The 23,496-nt window shown below is 51.8% G+C and overlaps 1 protein-coding gene across 2 annotated transcripts in view; it reads left to right on the top strand.

The window, feature by feature from the left end:
* Window positions 1–221: 221 nt before the first annotated feature.
* SON (SON DNA and RNA binding protein) overlaps window positions 222–23,496 on the top strand; it is a 37,140-nt gene continuing 13,865 nt past the window's right edge. For both annotated transcript variants that reach the window (XM_064647157.1, XM_064647158.1), the window contains exons 1-6: window positions 222–354; window positions 931–1,094; window positions 6,632–15,901; window positions 16,887–17,047; window positions 18,480–18,620; window positions 20,122–20,313. In XM_064647157.1, the coding sequence (XP_064503227.1) occupies window positions 266–354; window positions 931–1,094; window positions 6,632–15,901; window positions 16,887–17,047; window positions 18,480–18,620; window positions 20,122–20,313 (10,017 nt within the window). In that variant the 5' untranslated portion in view covers window positions 222–265. The remainder of the gene's footprint in view (window positions 355–930; window positions 1,095–6,631; window positions 15,902–16,886; window positions 17,048–18,479; window positions 18,621–20,121; window positions 20,314–23,496) is intronic.

Genomic DNA, 23,496 nt, shown 5'->3' with positions numbered 1-23,496 from the left:
CGCCACAACATGGCGGCGGCGGCTGAGGGGACACGAGACCTTCTTCCCCCCCCGCCGGAACCCGCCGCCGCTCTATGGCCCCCGCGCCGCGCTAGAGCGGCCGCCCGCGGCCCCGCGCCGCATCGCCCAATGGCGAGAGCGCTTACAGCGAGCGCAGCCAATTGCGAGGCGGCTTACAGCGGGGACGTCAGCGCGCGCCCGCGGGCGCGGTGCACTGTGGGATGCTGGAGGCCTCGCGTCCGGGCAGGAAGGAAGGGGGGGTGTCATGGCGACCAATATCGAGGAGATCCTTCGGTCCTTTGTGGTCAGCAAATTCCGGGAGATCCAGGGCGAGCAGCAGCAGCAGCACGGCGGGTAACGGGGCGGCGGGGGGCGCCGGGGAAGGGCGCGGGGCGGTGGGGGGCCAGCCGCGGCCTGAGGGCCGTGTGTCGGCGGCAACATGGCGGGGCCGGGGGGGCCGCGGCCGAGCGGGCGCCGTGAGGGAGGCACGGCCCGAGGAGGAGGAGGGACTGTGAGGGGACCAGCACAGCCGGGTCCGCACGGGTCCGGTGCTACCCTCCCGGCGGGACGGCCGCCCGTGCGGTTTGTCCCACTTGCGGCTGAGCTCGCCGGGTTTATCGCGTAAAACAAGGAAAAGCTTGGGAAGAGCGAGGAAAAGCTGGAGGAGAGCGAGATGTGGGTATTTGTGTGATGGAGGGAGGCCCTGCAAGGTCGTACGAGCTCGGGGGATGTGGCACATTCTAGACGTGGTTTTCGCTATCCTTGTGTACTCGCACCGTGCCCGGGGTGGATCAGGGAGAGTTAATCCAAAAGCGGAGCTTCTCCGGGAGGCTGGAGCACTGCTTTGAGGGGCTGGGTGTAATAAATGTGTGCGAGTGACCAAAAAGCGGCTCCAAATGGCCCGTACTGAGCTGCCGTTTGTCCCGGCAGTGGGAATGTGGAAGCCCAGCCCAACGGGGACACGGCCCCGGCAGAGCCAGCCCAGCCTTCCGACGCCTCTGGAGCTGCCGGGAGCTGCGCTGGCGATCAGATGGTGCAGAAGATCGAGGAAGTGCTCTCGGGAGCCCTCGGGACGGAGCTGCAGAGCAACCCAGGTAAGGGAACCGCCGCCGGCAAAATCGTCGTGGTGGTGCCTCAAATAGAATCCGGTGAGAGAGATGGAAAAGCCCCTCTTGGTGCTGCTCCTCTGGCAGGTTGGGTGTTTGTTGCGAGTTTCTGAAATGCTTTATGTGTCTGCTCTGATTTACAGCTGTAGAAATGCATCATTTAAGAATTAAAGGGGTTGTTACGTGAAAGTTGCATTACTGGATGTGGGAGAAAGGTGTTTTTCTTTTTGATGCTGAAACATACGAAATGTTGTTATATTTAAGTATGATTTTCATCTGTATTTGCATAAACTGTTTTATTTTCTCTATACCTACTTCAGGGTCTCTCAGCAGTTCTTAGTAACAAAGCTGGTGCAGATAGAAGCAGTTCCTGGTTTGAATTGGTTTTGGATTATTTCTAAAAGCCATTTATTAGGATTCAGATCTGTGGTGAACTGTCAGACGACTTGTTTTAAAATAAACTTTTAAAGTGTGGATACACTGCAATCTCTCAAAGTTGAAGAAATTTTCATGTATCAGTGTCAGAACTTCAATAAATTGGTGGATTTATTGTGCCAAAAAGTCACATCTGAGAGTCCCCTCTCATGGGACTGGTCCTTGCTGTAAAATTTCTTACTCTGGAGAGTCAGTGAGGTGCTGAAGGCTGTCATTACTGCATTTCCTATTTTTTGGAGTTGCCACCCAGGTGGTGCAGTGTGCTGGGTGAGTACAGCTCCAGAGGGTTTTTTTATTAGGAGGCAGCACAGAAAACTGATAATTTCGGAGATTCTGTTGGCAGAGGTTTGGAATTGCTCTTTATTTTCCTTTTATGCTCAGTGGCTTGTGCACCTTGAGCATTTTCGAGTGTTTTGATTCTTGCTGTACAAGCAGCACTTTAGGCTGAAATTGGGGGGTTTGGTAGTGTTTTTTATTTTTTGTTCTTTGTGGAAGAATGAGGTGAGGTCACATAGTGATAAATGAGACCTGTTAACTTGGAAGTTCATAAACTCACTCTGTGGTAAATGTTCCCAATGTCCATATCTCAAAGGGAGTTGGACAAGAAAGATTATCTCAACCTAGAGAGATTATCTGAACCTAATGAATTATCTTTGCAGAAAAGGTCATTTTTAGAATCATGGAATATCCTGAGCTGGGAGGGACCCCAAGGATCACCCAGTCCAAGCCCTGGCCCTGCCCAGGACACCCCAACACTCCCTGAGAGCATTGTCCAAACCCTCCTGGAGCTCTGGCAGCCTTGGGGCCGTGCCCACTGCCCTGGGGAGCCTGGGCAGTGCCCACCACCCTCTGGGGGAAGAACCTTGTCCTCAGATCCCCCCTGAGCCTGCCCTGTCCCAGCTCCAGCCCTTTCCTGGGTCCTGTCCCTGCTCCCAGAGGTCGGAGCTGCCCCTCGGGAGGAGCTGCAGCCCCCTCTGAGCTCTGCCTGGGGCTCCTCTGCTCCAGCTGCACCAGCCAAGTGCCCTCAGCTGCTCCTCAAGGGCCCCTCCAGGCCCTTCCCCATCCTCATGTCCCTTGTTTGGACACTCTCTGAGAGCTTTAAAGCTTCCTTCCATTGTATCCCCCCAGACTGCCCCAGTGTTGAGGTGAGGCCGCCCCAGGGCAGAGCAGAGCAGGACAGTCCCCTCCTGGGCCCACCAGCTGATGCTGGGCCTGATGCCCCAGGACAGGGTTGGCCCTCCTGGCTGCCAGGGCACTGCTGACTCATGGCCAGCTGGCACCCACCAGGACCCCCAGGGCCCTTCCCACAGCTCCTCTCCATGCTCTCAGTCCCCAGTCCCCACTCACAGCCAGCACTGCCCCATCCCAGGGGCACAGTGTGTCCCTTCCCCTTGTTGAACTTCCCGTGGTTGGTGGTTCCCAGCCCTCTGATCTGTCCAGGGAGGCCTCCCTGCCTTCCAGGGAGTCACCAGCTCCTCCCAGTTCAGTGTCATCCACAAACCCTTCCAGTTCCGTGTCCAGGTTGTTAATGGAGATGTTGAAGAGCACTGGGCTGAGGATGGAGCCCTGCAGACCCCACTGGTGATGGTGCCAGCCTGGTGTCACCCCAGTCACTATCACCCTGTGTGCCCCACCCATGAGCCAGTTGCTCTCCCCTTGGATGAGCTGGTTATCCAGCTGTGGGCTGCACATCTGGTCCTTCCTCACTGCATTCACAGCACTTGGTGAAAACAAAAGCTGCACTTCTGTGTCTTTATTAATATTCCCAAAAGTACCAGGAGCATGTTCTGTGTGATGTTCAGGCAGTTGGGGTTCAGGGAGGGGTTTTTAGGCAGAGCAGATTCCAGCACCCTGTGCCTCCCACATCCCTGCCCCCGTGTGAGGCAGCACCAGTGAAACCTTTACCTTTGCACAGGTTGTACAACAGGAACCTTAACCCGAGCCACACTTCCTATGGGCTTTCTCTGCCTTTTCCATGAGTTTGGAAGGGCTGGTTTCCCAGGGACTGGAGTTACAGATGTTTACAATAAGGGATTTTAAAAGGATTGGTCTCAGCTTCTCTTTTTCCTTTCAGCTTATTGTTTGCTGAGCTTTATTCTACATTTTATTCCATAAAAATGTACCTGTTTCTAGAATGACAAGTCACTTTCACTTACAGTGTTGCAATTACCAACAGTTCTTGAAGGATTTTGCAGTGTTCACTGGGAATAATGAGCTTTGGGATCCCAGGTTCTAATGGGAGGGTCTGTGTGTCTGCCCTGGCCTGTATAAATACAATCCCTGAAGGGAACATGCAAACAGGCTCCAATGTACAGCTCATCTTTCACAGAAATCCCAGCAAGTTGCCTTTAAAGAAGTGCCTTTCTCCTGAAAACAAGGCCCTGGGTCCCCAGAGGGGGCAAGAACCCAACACAGCTTAAACCCAGGGGGAAATGAGATACAGAACTGAAAGGTGCTGGACACCTCAGCCTGCCTCTGTCCCTTCCCCATCAGGGGTTGCTGCAGCCATGGTCAGGTCTCCACAGGCACTGGAATTTGTTCCTGCCCGTCGGAAGCAAATGCTCCAGCAGGGATTGCAGCTTTGCAGTAGCTCTGGCAGCTGCAGTCCAGTGCCAGCAGCTGTTCCAGCCTGTGCCTTAGAGCTTTGGGATTGGGGAAGCAGATGCTGTTTCCTGGAATCTGTTAGGCCTGAGCGAGGAGCCTGGTCAGTGAACACACTCAGAATTCCCAACCCAGCAGCAGCCCTGGGCTCAGCCCTGGGATAAAGCTCAGCAGGGGAGGCTGGGCCAGGCACGTTCTGTGCAGTGAGGCACCACAGAGGTCATTTGTCTGGAAAATGGGAATTTGTGCTTACCTTCCATGTGCAGCTTGGGAAGTTTCAAAGCACATCTGCAGCCTCCTGGAGGAAGGCACTGCCCTGCAGAGTGTAGGTGGAGATACATCCAAACCCTCTGCCCCTCAGGTGAGACCCCCCTGCAGAGCTGCTCCAGCCCTGGGGAACAGCCCAGCAAGGACATGGAGCTGCTGGAGAGAGGCCAGAGCAGGAACCAAGAGGATCCCAGGGCTGGAGCAGCTCTGCTGGGAGGAAAGGCTGGGAGAGCTGGGATTGTTCAGCCTGGAGAGGAGAAGCTTTGGGGTGACCTGATTGTGGCCTTGCAGGGCCTGAAGGGAACAGACAAGAAAGATGGAGAGAGACTATTTCCAAGGGCTAGAGGGACAGGACAAGGGGGAATCATGCAGTGGTTTGGGTTGGAAGGGACCTTAAAGATCATCCAGTTCCAACCTCCTGGCCACGGGCAGGGACACCTTCCACTATCCCAGGTTGTTCCAAGGCCCATCAAGCCTGGACTTTAACACTTCCAGAGATGGGGCGACTTCCCTGGGCAACCTGTGCCAGTGTCCCACCACCCTCACAGGGAAAAATTTCTTCTTAATGTGTAATCTAAACCTACTCTCTTTCAATTTATATCCATTCCCCTTGTCCTGTCCCTCCAGCCCTTGGAAATAGTCTCTCTCCATCTTTCCTGGAGCCCCTTCAGGCCCTGCAAGGCCACAATCAGTTCCCCCCAAAGCTTCTCCTCTCCAGGCTGAACAATCCCAGCTCTCCCAGCCTTTCCTCCCAGCAGAGCTGCTCCAGCCCTGGGATCCTCTTGGTTCCTGCTCTGGACTCCCTCCAGCAGCTCCATGTCCTTGCTGGGCTGTTCCCCAGGGCTGGAGCAGCTCTGCAGGGGGGTCTCCCCTGAGGGGCAGAGGGGCACAATCCCCCCCTGCCCTGCTGCCCACGCTGGGGGATCAGCCCAGGGCACGGGGGGGTCTGGGCTGGGCCATGTCCAGCCTCTCCCCCACCAGCACCCCCAGGGTCTTCTCCCAGGGCTGCTCCATCTGCTCATCCCCAGCCTGGATTGATCCCAGGGATGCCCCAGTCCAGGTGCAGCACCAGCACTTGGCCTTGTTAAACCTCAGGAGATTCCCAAGGGCCACTGCTCCAGCCTGTCCAGGTCCCTCTGGATGGTCCCATCCTTCAGGTGTGTCCCTGCAGCCTCAGCTTGGGGTCACCTGAAAGCTGCTGAGGGTGCCCCCGAGCCCTGTGTGTCACTGGGGAAGGGATCAGCTCCCACTGGTCCCAGTATGGAGCCCTGGGGACACCACTGATGGCCAGCAGGACTCTGAGCCTTTGACCATGACCCTCTGGATGGGGCCATCCACGTAATTCCTAATCCACTGAACAGCCCACCTGTCAAATCCATCACTCCAGTTTGGAGAGAGGGCTGTTTTGGGGGACTGTGTCAAAGGCTTTACAAAAGCCCAGGTGAATGACAGCTGTGACTCTTCCCTTATCCCTGATGTAGTTTCTCCATCAGAGAAGGCCACTGGGTTGGTCAGACAGGATTTTCCCTGGGTGAAGCCATGGTGGCTGTCCCAAATCACCTCCCTGTTCTCCATGTACTTCAACAGAGCTTCTGGGAGGATCTGTTCCGTGATCTTCCCAGTCACAGAGGGGAGACTGACAGGATGGTAGTTCCCAGGGTTGTCCTTCCTTCCATTTTTAAAGGGAATGACTTCCCTTTAGAGGGGGCCAGGGTCAGATGGGATATTGGGAAGGAATTCCTGGCTGGGAGGGTGGGCAGGCCCTGGCACAGGTTGCCCAGAGAAGCTGTGGCTGCCCCTGGATCCCTGGAAGTGTCCAAGGCCAGGTTGGACGGGGCTTGGAGCAACCTGGGCTGGTGGAAGGTCTCCCTGCCCGTGGCAGGGGTGGCACTGGGTGGGCCTTAAGGTCCCTCCCAACCCTGACCATTCTGTGATACTTCTTGGAAAGAGCCCTGTTCCCACTGGACCTGTGTTGTTGAACAAGATTTGGGTAGTTTTTTGAAAGAGGAATTAATTGTGTTTAGTTTAAGTGACCCCTGAGGGGAAGAGAGAAGACCTGGAAAAGGAGCGTGTGCTGTTGGTGCGTGGTGGCTCAGCGGGTCAGGCAGGGTTTGCAAGTGTAATTGTTTTGTACTTCTGCCCATGCTCTTCATCGATAGTCTAAAGGAATTTTTAAAATGCAGTCTTAAAAATGCTTACAAGGAAAATATCATTTTTTCCAGATGTAGACAAAAATACTGTGAAAAATAGTACTCAGTCTACAAAAAGAAGCTCCACTGGAGAAGATGAAATTCCTAGGAAAAAAGCAAAGAAGAACAAGAAGCACAAAAGCAAGAAGAAGAAGAAAAAGAAGAAGAAGAGGAAGAAAGAGAAAAAGCATAAAAAGCAGCCAAAGGAAGCCAAGCTGGGTGCACATCCCGGAGAAGCCGCGGTCGTGCCGCCAGCTCCTCACCTGCTCCTGGAGAAATCCGGCTCCCAAGTGAATGTCCAGCAGGGAGGGGTAGGAGAGCCCAGCCTGGCTGGGCACCTGCAGCCACAGCTGTGCCCAACAGCCAGTGAGGGGCTTGATAATCAAGCTTTAGGACTTGTTTCTCATTCAGTAACTGATTCCCAGCAATCTGCAGAAAACCTTGGAAGTGGGGAGGGGACTTTGTGTGCAACAAATCCTCCGTTTAATTTAGAAAGCAACCAGTCTAATATCCCAGAAAATACCAGTATAGCTCACAGCACGATTTGCACTAGTGAAGAACAAATTCAGCAGTCCCGCGGAAATATTTATCCTGTAGCTATTAATGCCAGTGTTGTTGATACTGGAAACGATGCTTGGTCCAGCATCCCATCTGGAATTGCCAGTCAATCTGAGTTTCAGAAAGATTCAGTAGAAGCACCGAGAGGTTCAGAAGTTACTCTGAAATCTCCAGGCACTGGGGAGGTTAAAGCTTTGGATGCAGCTCTCGAGCCCGAGGCCATGGAGGTGTTGCCTTACTCGGAAGCATCTCTGCAATCAGTGTCTCAGGGGGGAGCACAGGAATTAGGAACAGCTTCGGAGTCTGTGTCCTTGGCAAGTGGTGGGACAGCAACTCCTACATCTGCAAATTGGGCAGATCCCAGTGCTGTGACAGTAGCTCACGTGGCTGTGGCTGGACAAGTACAGAAAATTCCAGAAGCAACGGAAAAATGTGTCCATATGGGAAATGTGCAAAGTGTGCAGAGATCTTTGGAACTGGGGGGTGTGAGCAGAACTTTGGAGCCAGCCCAGCAGCCCTCCGTTATAGCTGGGAATTTGAGCATGACCCTCCCCATGGGGAGTTCAAGTGTCTTGAGAGCAAATGTACCTTTGCAACATCCTTTTAAATTATCTGCAGCCAGCCCTCTGGCCCCAATGGAAATACAAAGTGCCAAAACACCCCCAGGAGCAGGAGCCACCACAAAAATGAAGGATATTGAACCAGCTATGGAAAATGTGAAAGCTTTGGAAACAACCGCGGAACCTGTGGGTGTTACAGCTCCTGAGAGTCTGCAAAGCAAAAGTGTGGAAGGTCCCACAGCTCCTGCAGCAGTGCTGGGGGCAGCAGGAGCGTTCCTGCAGCGTGGAGTCTTCCCAGAAGCGAGGGGTGTGGACAGAACCGCGGGGCCCACACTGCCAGCAGCACCCACAGGGGCCAGCGCGGCTGCGGAGCCAGAAGGGGGAAGAGCAGCTGCAGAACCCACAGCCCTTGGACAGACCTTGGTCCAGCAAACAGCTCCACAGCTCCACGTGGCAGAGGGGCTTAGAAGTCCACAAGCAAGAGGCTCAGAAGGTACTTCACTGCCGAGACCTGAGGGTGAATCCAACGTGAGAGGTTTGGCACCTGCCCCGTCTTTGCAGAAGGAAGATGTGCAAGGTCTGGGAGGAGTCCTGAGACCAGTGGCTTTCACAGCAGCTTCACTGTCCTTGCAAGGGGAAGGTGTGAAAGCTTCAGAACAAGCTGTGCATTGTGGGGCTGTTGCAAGTCCAGGACTTGCCTTAGGAAGGACTCCTGAACCTGTGGTTGCGTGTGAGAGCGTGGAACCAGTTAGAGAGGCATTGTCAGGAGTGATGCCCTGGCAGACCACAGCAGAGAGAGAACCTCTCAGTGCAAACCAAACACAGAGTTCCGTCACTTCACAGACTCAGGTCATGGCACACACCAGAACCTCAGAAATCGAGGTGCATGGGGAGAGAAGGGATTCTGAACTTGCTCCAGAAGATCCAAGCAAAGCCGAGGCAAGGAGCAGAGAAGCAGTCCTAGAACCTGTGCAAGCTTTAGAAACCAGTTCAAAACCTGTTCAGGAACAAATCGTAGGTCGTTCAACAGCAGTACTGGAGTCTTTGCCCAGAGTGGAAGAAAACAATGTGACAGAATTGACAGATGTGCAAACTCAGGGACCTGCTGTAGAATATCTACTTGGAACAAGGACCAGCATGCAAAGAAATGAGCCCTCAGAAATTGAGAAAGCAAAATATTTGGGGCCAGCACCAGAAGCTGTAGAAGGGAGTTGGTTGGAGAGCATGAAAGAGTCTGCAACAGTAGAGGTGAAAGGTTCTGGAACAGGTGGAGAGCTTGAGGTAGCCATGGATGATGCTTCAGCAGCTGTTCCAGAATCTTTGCACATGGAAAAGCCGGAAGAGCTGCAGGGAGTTCTAGAAGTAAAACCTGCTGCAGAATGGAAGAGTTCAGAAGAGGCTCCAGAAATCTTGGGTGCTGCTGGACTGAAGTCTTCTGAAGCAGTTCCAAAACCAGGGGATGTGAAGGGTCTGGAAACAACACAGGAACACACAGTGACAGCAGAGGTACAATATGCAGAAGGAGTGCAGGGTCAACAGGTGGAGGATATGCTGATTGAGAAGGAAGATGCAGAGCAGACTCGACCATCTGAGCCTATTGCAGAAACAGTTTTTAGTTCTTCACATGCTGCAGAGGAAAAAGACTCCACAGTGACTCCTGTGGCAGGAACACAAGATTCAGAAGCAGCTCCTCAGGCTGATGTAGAGCTGAAAGATGCAGCAGCCATGGGATTGGAGGCAGAGACAAAAGATTTGGAAGCAGCTCCAGTACCTGAGACTGAAGCAGAAGCAGCCCAGGCAGAAGTCATTCCAGAGACTGAGGATGTCAAAGAAGCAACTCCAGAAGAAGACTCGGAGAAAAGAGATTCAGAAACATCTGATGTGCAACCCGATGTGGCTGCACGAATGAAGGAGACTCTCATGAGACTGGAGAACGTGGTTGAGAAAAGCAGCCATAGAAGCAGTGAGAAAAAACATGATTCAAAGAAGCAGAAAAGGAGCCGCTCCAAGTCTCAGTCCAGGTCTAGGAAGCGGAAGAAGAAATCAAGGTCGCGCTCTACTTCCAGGCGCTTGACCTCTAAAAGAGCCCGTTCCAGGAGCAGAAACTACTCGGTGTCCAGAAAAAAGCATTCCAAATCCAGATCCCGGTCTGTGGAGAAGAGGGAGAGAAGACTATCGTCGCGGAGGTCCAGGCGCAGACGTTCCAGGTCGTCTGACCGTTACAGGTCGAAATCCAGATCAGCAGAAAAGAGATTGTCCTCTGGGAGGTCCAGACGGAGACGTTCCAGGTCCTCTGACCACTATAGGTCTAAATCCAGGTCCGCAGAGAAGCGACTGTCCTCCCGGAGGTCCAGACGCAGACGTTCCAGGTCCTCTGACCGCTACAGATCCAAGTCCAGGTCCGTGGAGAAGCGATTGTCCTCCCGAAGGTCCGGGCGCAGACGTTCCAGGTCTTCTGACCGCTACAGATCCAAGTCCAGGTCAGTGGAGAAGCGACTGTCCTCTCGAAGATCCGGGCGCAGACGTTCCAGGTCCTCTGACCGCTACAGGTCCAAGTCCAGGTCCGTGGAGAAGCGACTGTCTTCCAGAAGGTCCGGGCGCAGACGTTCCAGGTCTTCCGACCGCTACAGATCCAAGTCCAGGTCAGTGGAAAAGAGACTGTCCTCTCGCAGGTCTGGGCGCAGACGCTCCAGGTCTTCTGACCGCTACAGGTCTAAATCCCGGTCAGTGGAGAAGAGATTGTCGTCCTGGAGATCCCGCCGCAGACATTCCAGGTCCTCTGACCGTTCAAAATCTAGATCCAGGTCTTCAGAAAAGGGAGGCGGCAAAGAATATTCCTGGAGGTTCAGGCATCGGTCTGGTTCCTCTGATCGGTCAAAATCCAGGTCACGGTCTGTAGAGAAAAGAGGTCGGAAGGCATCTGTGCGGAGGTCGAAACGACAACGCTCCAAGTCCTCGGACCGCTACAAGTCTAGATCCAGGTCAGTAGAAAAGAGAGATCGGAAGCAATCGTCGCGGAAGTCTAAACGTCAGCGCTCCAAGTCCTCGGACCGGTACAAGTCGAGATCCAAATCGGTGGAAAAAAAGAAGGAGTCCTCACGTAAATCCAAGCGTCGCCGCTCAAAATCTTCTGAACGTTACAAGTCCAGGTCCAGGTCTGTTGAAAAAAAGCGCAAGGAATCTTCAAAAAAATCCAAACGGAAACGTTCCAAGTCTTCTGACAGCGTCAAGTCAAGGTCCAAATCTGTAGAAAAAAGAGAGAATAAGTTGTCAGCAAAGTCCAGCAAACATGCAGAGTCATCTGAACTTCAGGAGTCAACCAAAAGTCTTGAAAATGTTCCTGAGCCTTCTGTTGGAAGCGAAGGCAAATCTTCCAATGGTCCCATGTCAATGTCTTTGTCCGAGCAAGGAATAAACGGCCCAGAGCTGCCACCGTCGTATGGAAGTGGATTTTCCAAAACGTCTGATAACCTTGAAGAAAGTTCCTCGTCTGTTGAAAAAACAGGAGATCTGCAGTCTTCTGCCATGTCTGAAATGGATACCTCCAAAACCCCAGACAACCAGGAACTGAGATCCACGTCTGTGGAAAAAACACAGGATTCAGAGCTTTCTATGACGTCTGAAAATGGATCAGCTGAAAAAGCAGAGGCTCTGGAGTCTTCACCGCTACCTGAACTTCCATATTCCACACCCAAGTCAAGATCCTCATCTGTTGAAAAAAGGAGAGATGTAGAAACTTCTTCAGCAACAGAATTCCATCTCTCCACATCCCATGGAGATGTATCCAGAACTGCCCCTCTCAGAGAAGTAGAAGGTCCAGAGCTTCCTCCGTCACTTCTAAGTGGCTACAAGACTATCTCCTCGTCCCCTGGAAGCGTGGAAGTTCAGGGCTCTTCTGTGCCACCTGAAGGCACATTCTCCAACTCGTCTGATGGTCCTGACTCGGGACATATCCCTGGTGAACAAACAGAGCTCCCCCAGTTTCTGCAAGGACCTGAACATGGATCCTCCCAGCTGGCTGCCAGCCCCGGAGCAGTGGAAGCCCAGAGGCCTTCCCTGGCACCTGAAGGGACCCGCCCTGCAATCCCTGATGGCCAGGAGCCTTCTCTGGCTTCTGACAGTGGATACTTCATGTCTCCTGATGGACGTGGATCAGGATCCTGCTTTGCTGTAGACCAGCCTTCGTTGTCTATAGGCGAGTCCTACAAGTCCCCGGATGGAAATGAACAAAGATATTTATCTGTTGAAAAAGTCAAGGCTGCAGATGTTTCCCTCACGTCTGTGTGTGGTTCTGTTGAGATCTCTGATGACCTTGTTTCAGTGTCCTCTTTTAAAGTACATGAGTCCAGATCATCTGTTGACAAAGGTTTGGATGGCCCAATGCTTCCCCAAGTCCTTGAGGTTGATTGCTCCAGATCTTCAGAAATGCACGAGTCGAGATACCTGCCTGCTGGAAAAATAGATGGTGCAGGATCTTTGGTGCTCTCCAAGAGTGGGATTTCCGTGTGCCACGATGGCCACAAAGCAAAGTACAATTCTTTTGAGAGCACAGAAGGTGCAGAACTGTCAGTGGCGTCTGAGCTCAGGTGCTCTGTGTTCCCCGAAGGCTATAAACTGGCATCTGCTGCAGTTGATAAAGTGGAGATCCATAAGTCTCCTCTCTCGCTGGAAGGTGGGTTCTCTGTGTCTGCTGATGGTGAATCAGTGAGCACACCTGAAAAACCGCAGCCCCCAGGGACTGCTCTGCCATCAGAAGAGGGGGTTGTCCTGTTGCCCGATAATCATGAACTGAGACCTGTCCCTGCTGAAAAAGTGGAGGTGCTGAATTCATCTGAACTGAAAGTCCTCGCTTCCCCTGACAGCTACAGGCTGGGGTCTGCCCACGATGAAATACAGGTGCAGGAAAGTAGATGTTCAGTTGCCTCCGATGGTCACGAGGTGACATCCACCCCTTTTGGAAGAGCTGAGGTAGAGGAGCCTTCTGGAGTGTCCGACAATGAACACACGATAGGGCTCGATGGCCCAGAGCTGACATCAACCCCTGCGGAGAAGACGGAGCTGCGGAAGCTTTACCAGATGGCTGAGGAGAGAAGTTTGGTGTCTGCTGAGAGCCAGGAGCTGCAGGCACCCTCTGCTGAGAAGGCCCAGATGGAAGAGCCTGCCCTGGGCTCTGACAGCGAATGCACCGTGTCCTGGCTGCACCAGGAGTTGAGGTCCAGCTCTCCCGAAAGGGCAGAGGTGCAGGAGGCTGCCGTGGTACCCGACAGTGACTATACTGTGGCTGCTGAACGTCACACGTTGGCATCTTCCCTGGCTGCAAAACCAGAGGAGCAGGAGTGCTCTGTGCTGCCTGGGGTGTCTCCTCAGGGCCAGGAGGTCATGGCCAGCCCAGTTGAAAAAGAGGTGCAGGAGCCTTCTCTGCCACCTGGCAGTGAATATTCCATCTTCCCTCAGGGCCAGGGTTTACAGCCTGGCCTCGCTGGGAACACAGCAGTGCAGGAGCCCTCCCCCATCCCAGACAGCTGCTACACTGCATCTCCTGGGGGGCTGGAGCTGCTCCACGCTTACAATGAGACACCAGAGGTGCAAGAGTGTTCTCTGCTGTCTGAAAATGAGTACGATGTCTCCCCTGAAAGGCGAGACTTGAGATCCAGTCCCGTTGAGAAAGAAGAAGGGGAGGAATCTGAAAGTGAAAGTTCAATATCCACCGACAGCCGGGAGTTGCAGCCTGCAGCTGTTGGAAAAACAGAGGTGCAGGAGTTGTCTTTGTCTGAGGGTGAGTGTCCCATGTCCCCTGAAGGTCAGGAGCTGCAGTCCAGCCCAGCTGAAAGAATAGAGGCCAAGGAACCTTCTGTGACATCTGAAAACGAACACGCTCTGTCCCCCGAGGAGTACGAACCACGAGTAACTCACGCTGAGAGAGCAGAGGGTGCGGATTCTGCTTTGGCATCTGAACGTGACCATTTGTTTTTCGAGAGCCAGGAGGTGAGGTTCCCCCCTCTTCAGAAAGCAGCTGGGCAGGAGCTTTCTCCAGCACCTGACAATGAACGTGGAGCATCTCCCGATGAGCAGGAGTTGAGATTCACCAGTGTTGGAAAAGCAGATGGCCTTGAACCTTTGGCACTGAACGACAGAGCCTCCATGTCCCCTGATGACAGGGATTTGAAATCCATCCCTGTTGAGAAAGGGGACCACGCAATGCCTTCTTTACTGCCTGAAGGTGAGCGCTCTGTGTCTCCGGATGGCTACAGTGTGAGATCAGGCCCTGGAGAAGAAACTGGGGATCTGGAGCCCTCTTTGAGATCTGAACGTAGATATTCCACATCCTCCTATCAGGAGGGTCATGAGCTGAAATCTCCCATGGAGGAAGAGGGTCTGGAGTCCTCTTTGACTTCTGAACACAGGCGGTCTGTGTCTCCCGAGGGCCACGACCGGAAATCTGTCATAGATGAAGAAATGGATGATGTGGAGAGACGTTCCACCTCCCCTGAAGAGCAGGAGTCAAGCGCGGGTGAAGAAGCAGAGGATCTGGAGCAGCCTTTGACAACAGAACGTAGATGCTCTGTGTCTTCTGATGAGCGCGAGTCAAGGTCAACCACTGGGGAAGAGGCAGAGGATGCAGAACCCTCCTTGACAGCTGAACGAAGAGACTCCATATCCTCTGACGAGCACGAGTCGAGGTCCACTGCTGGGGAGGATGGGGAAGATGGGGAGGCCTCTGTTACTGCTGAACGTAGACACTCCACGTCTTCTGATGACCGTGAGTCCACAGCTGGTGAAGAAACAGAGGATTTGACAGCCGAACACAGACGTTCTGTGTCTCCTGACGGACGTGAGTCAAGGTCATCTGTAGGCGAAGGAGCAGAGGATCAGGAGCTCTCTTTGACAGCTGAACGTAGGCACTCCACATCTTCAGATGAACATGAGTCGAGATCTACTGCTGGAGAGGATGCAGAGGACGTGGAGCCCTCCTCGGCAGCTGAGCGAAGAGATTCCACGTCGTCGGACGAGCAGGAGTCAAGGTCTGACGCTGGTGAAGAAGCAGAGGATGTGGAGCCCTCTTTGACAGCTGAGCACAGACGTTCTGCATCCCCCGATGGGGCTGAGTCCAGGTCTACCACTGGGGAAGAAGAAGGAGATGATGCGGAGCCCTCCTTGACAGCTGAACAAAGAGACTCCACGTCATCAGAGGAGCATGAGTCAGAGTCTTCCAGCGGGGAAGAGGAGGGTGAGGATGCGGAGCCCTCTTTGGCAGATGAAGATAAGCAGGATTCCATGCCTCTGGAGCAGTCGGAGGAACAGGACTCTTCCTTTGTCCCTGAAAGTAGACGTTCCGAGTCTTCTGAACGTGAGAAATCTAGATCCAAATCTGTTGATAAAGCGTCCGACAAAGAGTCTCCCCAGAGATCTGTCAGCAGGCGCTCTCAGTCTCCTGCCCTCCAGAAGAGCCGATCCACGTCCGTTGAGAAAGCGGCAGACAAAGAGACCACCCGGAGGTACCGACGGAGACGCTCCCGGTCCACCGCTCGCCAAAGGAGCCAGTCCACGTCCGTGGAGAAGACAGCAGACAAGGAGTCCACCCGGAGGTCCCGGCGTCGGCGCTCCAGGTCTACCGCTCGCCAGAGGAGTCAGTCCAAATCCGTGGAGAAGGCAGCGGACAAAGAGTCTTCTCGGAGGTCCAGGAGCAGGCGCTCCAGGTCCTCTCAGCGCAGATCCAAGAGATACGACACAGACTCTCGCTCCAGGCGGAATCGCTCCAGGTCAGCGACACGGAGAAGAGCTTCGCGATCCAAATCCAACCGCCGCTCCCGGTCCAGCTCCTTGTCCCGGTCAAGGCACAGGAGGAGGAGCAGGTCGCGGTCAGCATCCCGAAGGCGACGCTCCTTATCCAGGGACAGGCGCAAGAGGTCTCAGAGAAATAGATCCAGATCTACCGAGAGAAGGAGGAGGAGGTCGGATTCCAGAGATCGTAGGATATCGCTCCGATTACGGAGCAGGAGTCGGACGCCTCTTCGGCAGAGGAGATCGAGATCCCGAGGGAGGAGACGGAGCTCCAGCAGGTCCCCGATCCGGCTGCGGCGGTCGAGGTCTTCAGGGCGAAGGCGGTACAGCAGGTCACCCGATCGCCGCCGCTCCAGGTCCTCCGAGTTCTCCAGCAGGTCCCCGAAACGTCTCACAGACCTGGGTGAGTGAGGGCTCATTTTGGGTAGCTCCGGGGTGGGCGAGGGTGGGTCGGTCTGCACAGCCCGGCTTTAACACGTCCCTGCAGTGTTCAGAAGGAATTCCTTGGAAGTCGTTCTGCGCGTTAGTTTTAGGCAGTGACTTCCAGTAGGAACTTCCACACTGGAGCGGAATCGCCGCTCTCCATTTGGATGGAAGTGTCCTTGCAGCAGGTTGTACCTGGGCTCTGGAGCTTGTGTGCAAAGGTGGTGTGCAGCAGACTTGAGGAGCACTGTGCAGAGTAAGAGTTGGTGAAGGCCAAGTAATTGCACATAAGAAACTTGGGAATTTCTCATTTTCCTGAGAACAAGTTGGACCTGAAAGGTCAGTTAGGTGCCAACTGGAGAGTCCCAAGCTCTGTTGCTGGCTGTTCCCAGGACTCTGTCTTGCCTCTTTCCCATGGTAAGAACTTCTAGGAAAAGGAGACTTGTTTCTGAAAGTAATCCCAGACTCAGCAGAGAAAAACTCCTAATGAGCTGCATCTTTTCTCTGTGCTTGGGGGAAGAGAGGCCATGGGGTTTCCTTGGGTAGGGAGTTACAGAAGGAGAAAGAAGGTTTGAATTTGGGGCTGAGCTCTTGTACAGTGTGTGAGGAGCCTCCTGTGGTGGACTGGAGTTTCTGATCCTCCTAGACCTGCCTCAGAGTTGCCCTGGGAGCCTGTCAGTACCAGAAGGTGGTAACTCATTTATTTGCAAACTGACAGGAGGCTTAATTTATTTCCATGCCCTATTTCTCTGCCAGGGCCACAGGACTCCCTAATAGAGCAAATTACTGTTTTATTAACAGTTTTGCACGTAACTGTGTTTTACACAAGCAGTGATTTTCACAGAACATAATAAAAGCATGGTGTGGGTAAAATCTCGTTCAGTTTGCCAGGAACGCTTCTTTATTATTAAAAGAAGAAGCTGTATAAAATACTCACTCTCCTTTACCAAAATGCCTCTCTCCAGACAAGGCCCAGCTCCTGGAAATCGCCAAAGCCAACGCGGCCGCCATGTGTGCGAAGTCCGGGGTGCCCCTGCCCCCCAGCCTGATGCCTCTGCTGTCCCAGAAGAAGGACGACAAAGCCAACCAGAAATCCTCCCGGGACACCCTGAAGGAGCTCACGGAGGTGAGGGAGAGCAGCAGCACTGGCTGAACCTGAGCGGAACCAAGCTGGGCTTTGGGGGAGCGTGGGCACCGTGCACTGTGTGCTCGGGTCACGTGGGAGCTGCTTTGGCTTTGGAATCACAGAATTGTCCAGGTTGGAAAAGCCCTCCCAGCCCATGGATCCCCCTGTGCCCCATCCCCACCTTGTCCCCCAGCCCAGAGCACTGAGTGCCACGGCCAGGCCTTCCTGAGACACCTCCAGGGCTGGGCACTCCAAACCTCCCTGGGCAGCCCCTGCCAAGGCCTGAACACTCTTTTGAGCCCTTATTCTGGACACAAGTCTGTTTTGAGTCATTAAAACTGACATTTTTAATTCCATGTAAATGCATGAAATCCAATTATTTTGCCTTTTTTTTTTTTTTTTTTTTTTTGGTTCTGATTCTGTTCTCATTTGGTACAAATTGGTGTCTGTCCCTGCACTCCTGTTCATGAAACCCAAAGCTTTCACTTCCAGTTTTTGGTTCTGGTGTTGTTTTGAAATCGTAGGATGATTTGGGTTGGAAGGGACCTCTAAGCCCATCCATCCCACCCCCTGCCATGGGCAGGGACACCTTCCACCAGCCCAGGTTGCTCCAAGCCCCGTCCAGTCTGGCCTTGGACACTTCCCCCAGAAACTGGAGAGAATTTGGAATACAGAAGTGCTTTTATGTGGTTTTTTTTTTTTAGTTGCATCATCAGTGTGACAGTTCTGGAAATAACATCTGAGATGAGGCAATGTCCAAGTGCTGAGAACTGGACTTTGGACTGTCCCTGGGCTGGGGCCAGCAGAGGGACAGTCCAAAGCTGGGTGGTGCAGGTGCCCTGTGCTCACACCTGGAGTGTTTTTCACGTCCCCTGACCAAGATCCAAAGTAGTTTGTGCTGATCTGGAAGCCCCAAACCTGCCCCTCCTTTACCTTACAACTCTGGGAATCTGCTGGATGATGTTTCTCTTCTGTTGAGTCAAAACTGGCCACAGAAAGAGTCCAGGTGCTGGGAAATCAGGAAAGAATCACAAAATTATGGCCTTTCTGGAAACTCTTTTTGTCTTTTGTCCTTTTTTTCCTCTCTTTTTTGTTTCCTCCCGTGGAGGTTTCCCCAGTTTGACTGTGGTATCCCCACAGCACCTCTGTGTTCTGTATTCAGTGAAATGGGGGTGTCCTGCATCCCTGGCCAACCCCACAATATTCCAGAAGGAATCTGGAAGCTGTGGCTCCTGACGAGGTCCTGAGTCAGCACCCAGTGAGTGCCTGGTGTTGGATAATTTGTGTGGCACATCCCAAGTGCATCTGTTGGTGCCCTCGCTGAAAGGTTTTCTTGTCTTCAGAAAAGAGCACCATGTTTTTTGCTAGAAATGTTCTCTGTGTGTTTGGGTGCCAAGTGCAGGTTTGCTCAGAGCTGACATTCCCTTTTCAGAAATGCAAGAAGATTGCCCAGAGCACAGACGACGTGATCGTGAACAAACCCCACGTGTCGGACGAGGAGGAGGAGGAGCGGCCTTTCTACAACCATCCTTTCAAGCTCAGCGAGCCCAAACCCATCTTCTTCAATTTAAGTGTGAGTGCTGCTTGACTTTTCAGTGCTTTAAACCATGGTTCTTTTTAAATAATGCAAGTTCTTTTGCAGAAATGCGGCAGGGGGTGATGATCTTGGTGAAATGGGGAGTGTTTCTCTGTCGATTTAAAGAAACACTCCCAGATTCACCAAGGTTAAATTGATAATCTTGGTGTAATGGGGAGTGTTTGTTGAAGTGCATCTGGGACTGAAATGCTTTGAAGCATCGATTAGCTTTGTTTAACTTCTCTTGTTTTGTTGATTTTTGGTTTTTTTTTTAGGTGGTGGGGTTTTTTTCCAGTTTTAGTTTTGGTTGGTTTTTTTTTTTTTTTTTTGTGCCCATGAAAGTCTGTTCTGGTTTTGCAGGGTATAAAGCACTAGAAATGTATTTATCATCATGGCTGGGCTTCGCGAACGAAGATTTGGGAAGGCTCTATCCACATTTGCTACAGGCGCGCTGGTGGCTTATGAGGCCAATCCGTGACAGACAAATCCGATTGCAAAAGGCACAGCAGAAAGACTCCTTAGATGGTGTATTCTGCAATACACGGTTCTTTCTGCGTTGCCTTTTTTCCTCGAGAAAAATTGCCTTTTTTCCTCGAGAAATGTATTTAGTAGGCTCAGTGAAAATAGAAATAACATTAGATTATTATATTAGAAATAACATTCCTATTCTTGTGTATAAATACATGTACTTTGTGGTGTGCACAAAATAAGCAGTAATACATATTTACATGTGTAAGGTAGAAAGAGATTTTATATAGTACTGTTAGAAAGGGGTACAGTGAAACTCAAGAAACCTTGGAATTCTTCCAGGCTCTGGAGAGGAATGTTCTGTGGTGGTGATGAGTTGCTCTGCCTGTTGGCCACATTTTTGACCCTTTTAGTGTTGTTCTTTCTCCATTCCAGTCTGACAGCTATTCCCATCCATATTCCTAGGAGTTTATCCAGTATTATCCCACATTGCCACCTGTGTTTGCCTCTTGGGAGGGAACCTGGCAGAGATCTGTGCAGGTTCTTCAGGAATTGCCAACAGTGTCTGAGGAAAACAAGGCTGTAGATGGAATGTGCTTGGAAATTCCTGCTGCTCTGAAAAATAACCCAAAATGGGAAAGCCAGATGCTGAGAAGTGCTCAGTCTGGTCTTGCAAAGCTTTTGATCACAGCCAGTGTTTTGGCTGCCCAGGACTTTTCCCTTGGAGCTTTCCCTGCCAAATACCTGTGTGGCACATGAGGGTTGTTCTCTTTGTGCCGGGCTCAGCTGGGAGAGGGAGGGTTGGGAGATTTGGGGCCACTGAAGTTGGTTTCAGTGATTTCTCATCTTCTCTTACAGTGCAATTTGTTGCTCACAGTGGGTTGATTTATTATAATTATTGTAGCTCGTTGTTCCATAATAAGAAGGGTGAGTGTTCTGTGGCAGCTGAACCCCGAGGGTTTGCAGGGAGTCACTTTGGGAGTCCTGTGTGTTTGCAGGTCTGAACCTTCTGCCATTTTCTGCCTTTCAGACTCCCAGCATAAAACCAGCACCACCCCCCCAGCCAAAAAACCAGGTCAGCCTGTCCAAGGAGTTCCCCGTGTCCTCGGGGTCCCAGCACAGGAAGAAGGAGGCAGACAGTGTCTATGGAGAGTGGGTTCCCGTTGACAAGGGCGGCAAAGACGACGGCAAGGACGACGTGTTCCCCAAACCAGCCATTGAGGTAAGCAAGGCAAGGAGAGCCTATCACATCAGAAAGCCAAAACCATTGCCTGGGCACTCTGGGACCAAATTGCAGTTTGGGAAAACGAAAAAGGCACTTAAAAAGGTGGGACCTAAGAGCTGAGTGAGCTGGGGATGTGAGCTCTGCATCTGGGATGCTCCCGGGGGCAGAGCTGGGAGCAGCCTGTCCCACCCCTGGCCTTTGGTCAGCTGGGACTCCTTGGGCTCCAGGGAATTGAAACTTTAGCTGGAAGAGATAAAAAAAGTTCCTTGTTGAGTTTCCTGCAGAGGTTAATTAACACCTGGAGACTTTGACAGTAATGTATTAATGCTACTTAAATTGTCCCACTGATCTTAGAGTAACAGCATCACACTGGAATGTAATCCATTGAAAATTGTGAGTGCTTTTAAAGCCACCATCTCCTCGGGATGTGCTTATTGATTTTCCAGCTTTCCAGGCAGGTTTGCTCACATGGCTGTTTTGCACTTGACCTTCCAAAGGACAATCTAATTGTGTGGATAATAAACAAAAAAAATACAGAGCAAATGTTTTTCCCCTTGAAATTTCTTCCAGAGAACATTTTGTGGGGGTTTTGTAATTAAGTAAATTAAATATTTAAGACAGATGTTAATTTCTTTAAATTGCTGTTACCTCAATGCACTTGAAGCCTCGTTCTCACCCCCTCCAAAGCCAAAACCAAAACCCTTCCATCCATTTCTGACAAAACCATCTCTTCACTTGGTGTGCTTTGTTTTTCAAGAACTTTCTGGTACTGCACAATTGAAGCATGGAAGGAGTTTTCTTCTGGGTGTTTTACAGCACCAAAAGCCCAGAGAGTGTAACTTCCCCAACATTTTTATGGGATACCTGGGAATTTGATGGTCAGGCACCCGATTCCTTGTTCCCTCAGTTTGGGCTCTCAGGCACCACTAGTGAGGCAAACCCTGAGATGTTTGTGCAGAAGGTCATTCCCGGTTTCACTGGAGGAAATATGTGAAGCACAGCTTTCCTTTCTGTCCTGTGTATGTTTATAAATGCCTGTAACTATGTTGTCTGCTTTTATATTTGTAAATAAATATTTTTATTTGCATTTACCTTAACTTGGTTTGTGTTAAGGGTGATTTCAGGGGGCGTTAGCTCAGAGTGTCCCATCCCTTGTGTTTGGCAAGGCTTAAGTGGCAAACAGTAGCAGAATTCCTGGTGTTCCTCCAGGGAGTCTGACAGGTAACAGAGTTGCTTCTCTGCCTGATTTTTTAAAATGTTTATGGGGTCTCTGAGGTGGAAATGGCTCCCTTTGAGCAACATGAGGCAGATCAGCTCCTTGCCTGGGGGAGTGTGCTTGGATCCTTAAAAAGTTTCACGTGTAATTTCCCTCCGTTCATTGTTCCTAATTCTGAAATATTGTGACAGTTGTGATACGAGTCTGGACTGACGTGACAAACCACCCAGCTGGTTTCAGTTACTGCATTAGTCTGAAATGAGCCTGCCAGTGTATCACAGCTTGGTTAATAACCCTGTGGGCTCTTAGCACAGTTGTTTGTGGTGGCAGGAGATGGAGGAAAAGGTCTGGAGTGATCTGGAGGCTCAGCATGTCTGTAGGAGGCAGAGGAACCTGTGAGGAAGGAGCTGTGCTGGGAAGTGTGGAGCTGAGTGTTGGATTCCAGGGTGGAGCATCCCAGGTGCCTTGGGCAGAGGTGCTCAGGGGATGTAAAAAGGCAGGAAATGCACTCAGGGAACCTCCAGAGCAGGTGAAAAACCTGCTGTCCCCTGCCAGCCACATCCTTCCTGCTCCAGGGTTTGTGACTGGTGGGGAAGGTGAGGAGGATGAGGCTTGGCCAGGCAGAGCTCTGGGGGACGATGGAACACTGCACTGCCACGTTTGCCTTGACTCCATAATAACAACTTCTCATACTTCAAGCAGAGATTTATATTTTTGCTCGAGATCCAAAGCTGCCATGGAGTGTGTTGGCACAGCACAAAGCCCTGCTGGTCCCCAGGCTGGTGCCTGGCCTTTTGGGAAGTGTTGGGAGTTGAGTGCCCAGGGGATGTGCTGAGAGCCCCAGTCTGGTAAAGCACTAACACCCAGGTTTGGCATGGCAGTGGTGCCAGGCTGCTTTCCTGGGCTGCTCCCATGCCTGGGTGTATTGCTGGATTGAAGCTTTTGGTGAGTAGAAGAACTCTTATCTATCTCCTGAACCCATTCCACAAACAGAAAATTCAAGAATTACTTTAGCATGTGAGGGAAATTTATTGACTCAGCCAGTGTGTGTTTGAAACAGGCATTTTAATGTACGTGTGAGGGGATTTGAGATAATATTTTGATTGCTCCTGTACCTTGGTTGTGCTCTGTGTGACAGTAAATAAGCACTGATGTCAGTCCAGGGACATTGGGACTTGGGGGATTCGAACCCTGTCTTGGTCAGTGCCAGGTGCTCCAGCAATGATCTTCACCACAGAGACCCCTTTGTCCTGAACTCCAACAGAAAATCCCACATCTTCAGTCAGATTTAACAGAGCCCAGAACCAATCCTTGTGTTTGATGCAGCTGTAGAACCCCATGTCTGTCTCTGAGTGCTTTTCAGTATTTAGTTAATTCTTGCCCTGGTTCCTGGGCCGGGGGTGTGGATTAACTGTGTTTGTTTGGTTCAGCTGAGTCAATCCTAAATGAGTCCCTCCTGCTTTGTACAGTGTGTGAGATGGTGACTAACAAAGGAGAGAAAGGGGTTTTATAGAGCCAATTAAAATGGAGTTAAAATGCCCCTTCCCCTCGAGGTGTGTGTGCCAACTGCTGCTCTGATTGTTGGGTTTCTCCTGTGCCTCAAACAGTCCCAGCCCTGCCAGTGTCTGTCACAGCTCCAAGGAAATTCCATTCCTTCCCTTTCTCCTTTCCAGACAGAAAGATCCATAAAATGCACATCCTCTGAGGAGCAAGGCACAAGGATTTTAGACAAGAGCTGTACTCCAGCCACAGTTGGTTATGTTTTCACCCCACAGAGGGGAGGTTTCCAGTGAGCTCCTTCAAACACTCTGTGTTCTCACCCAGGGGACTCCACAACAGTTTCAGATTTACTTTTCTTTAAATTTTATTGTAGTTCAGCAGCACAGATGGAAAGAACTCTTTCCAGAACAATGAATTCGATGAGCTCCCAGCCTGGTTTTACAGAATCCCAGGATCACTGGGGC

Source organism: Pseudopipra pipra, chromosome 2 (assembly GCF_036250125.1).
Source record: "Pseudopipra pipra isolate bDixPip1 chromosome 2, bDixPip1.hap1, whole genome shotgun sequence".
Classification (NCBI taxonomy): Eukaryota; Metazoa; Chordata; class Aves; order Passeriformes; family Pipridae; genus Pseudopipra; species Pseudopipra pipra.
This window is presented reverse-complemented; position numbering and strand designations above follow the sequence as displayed.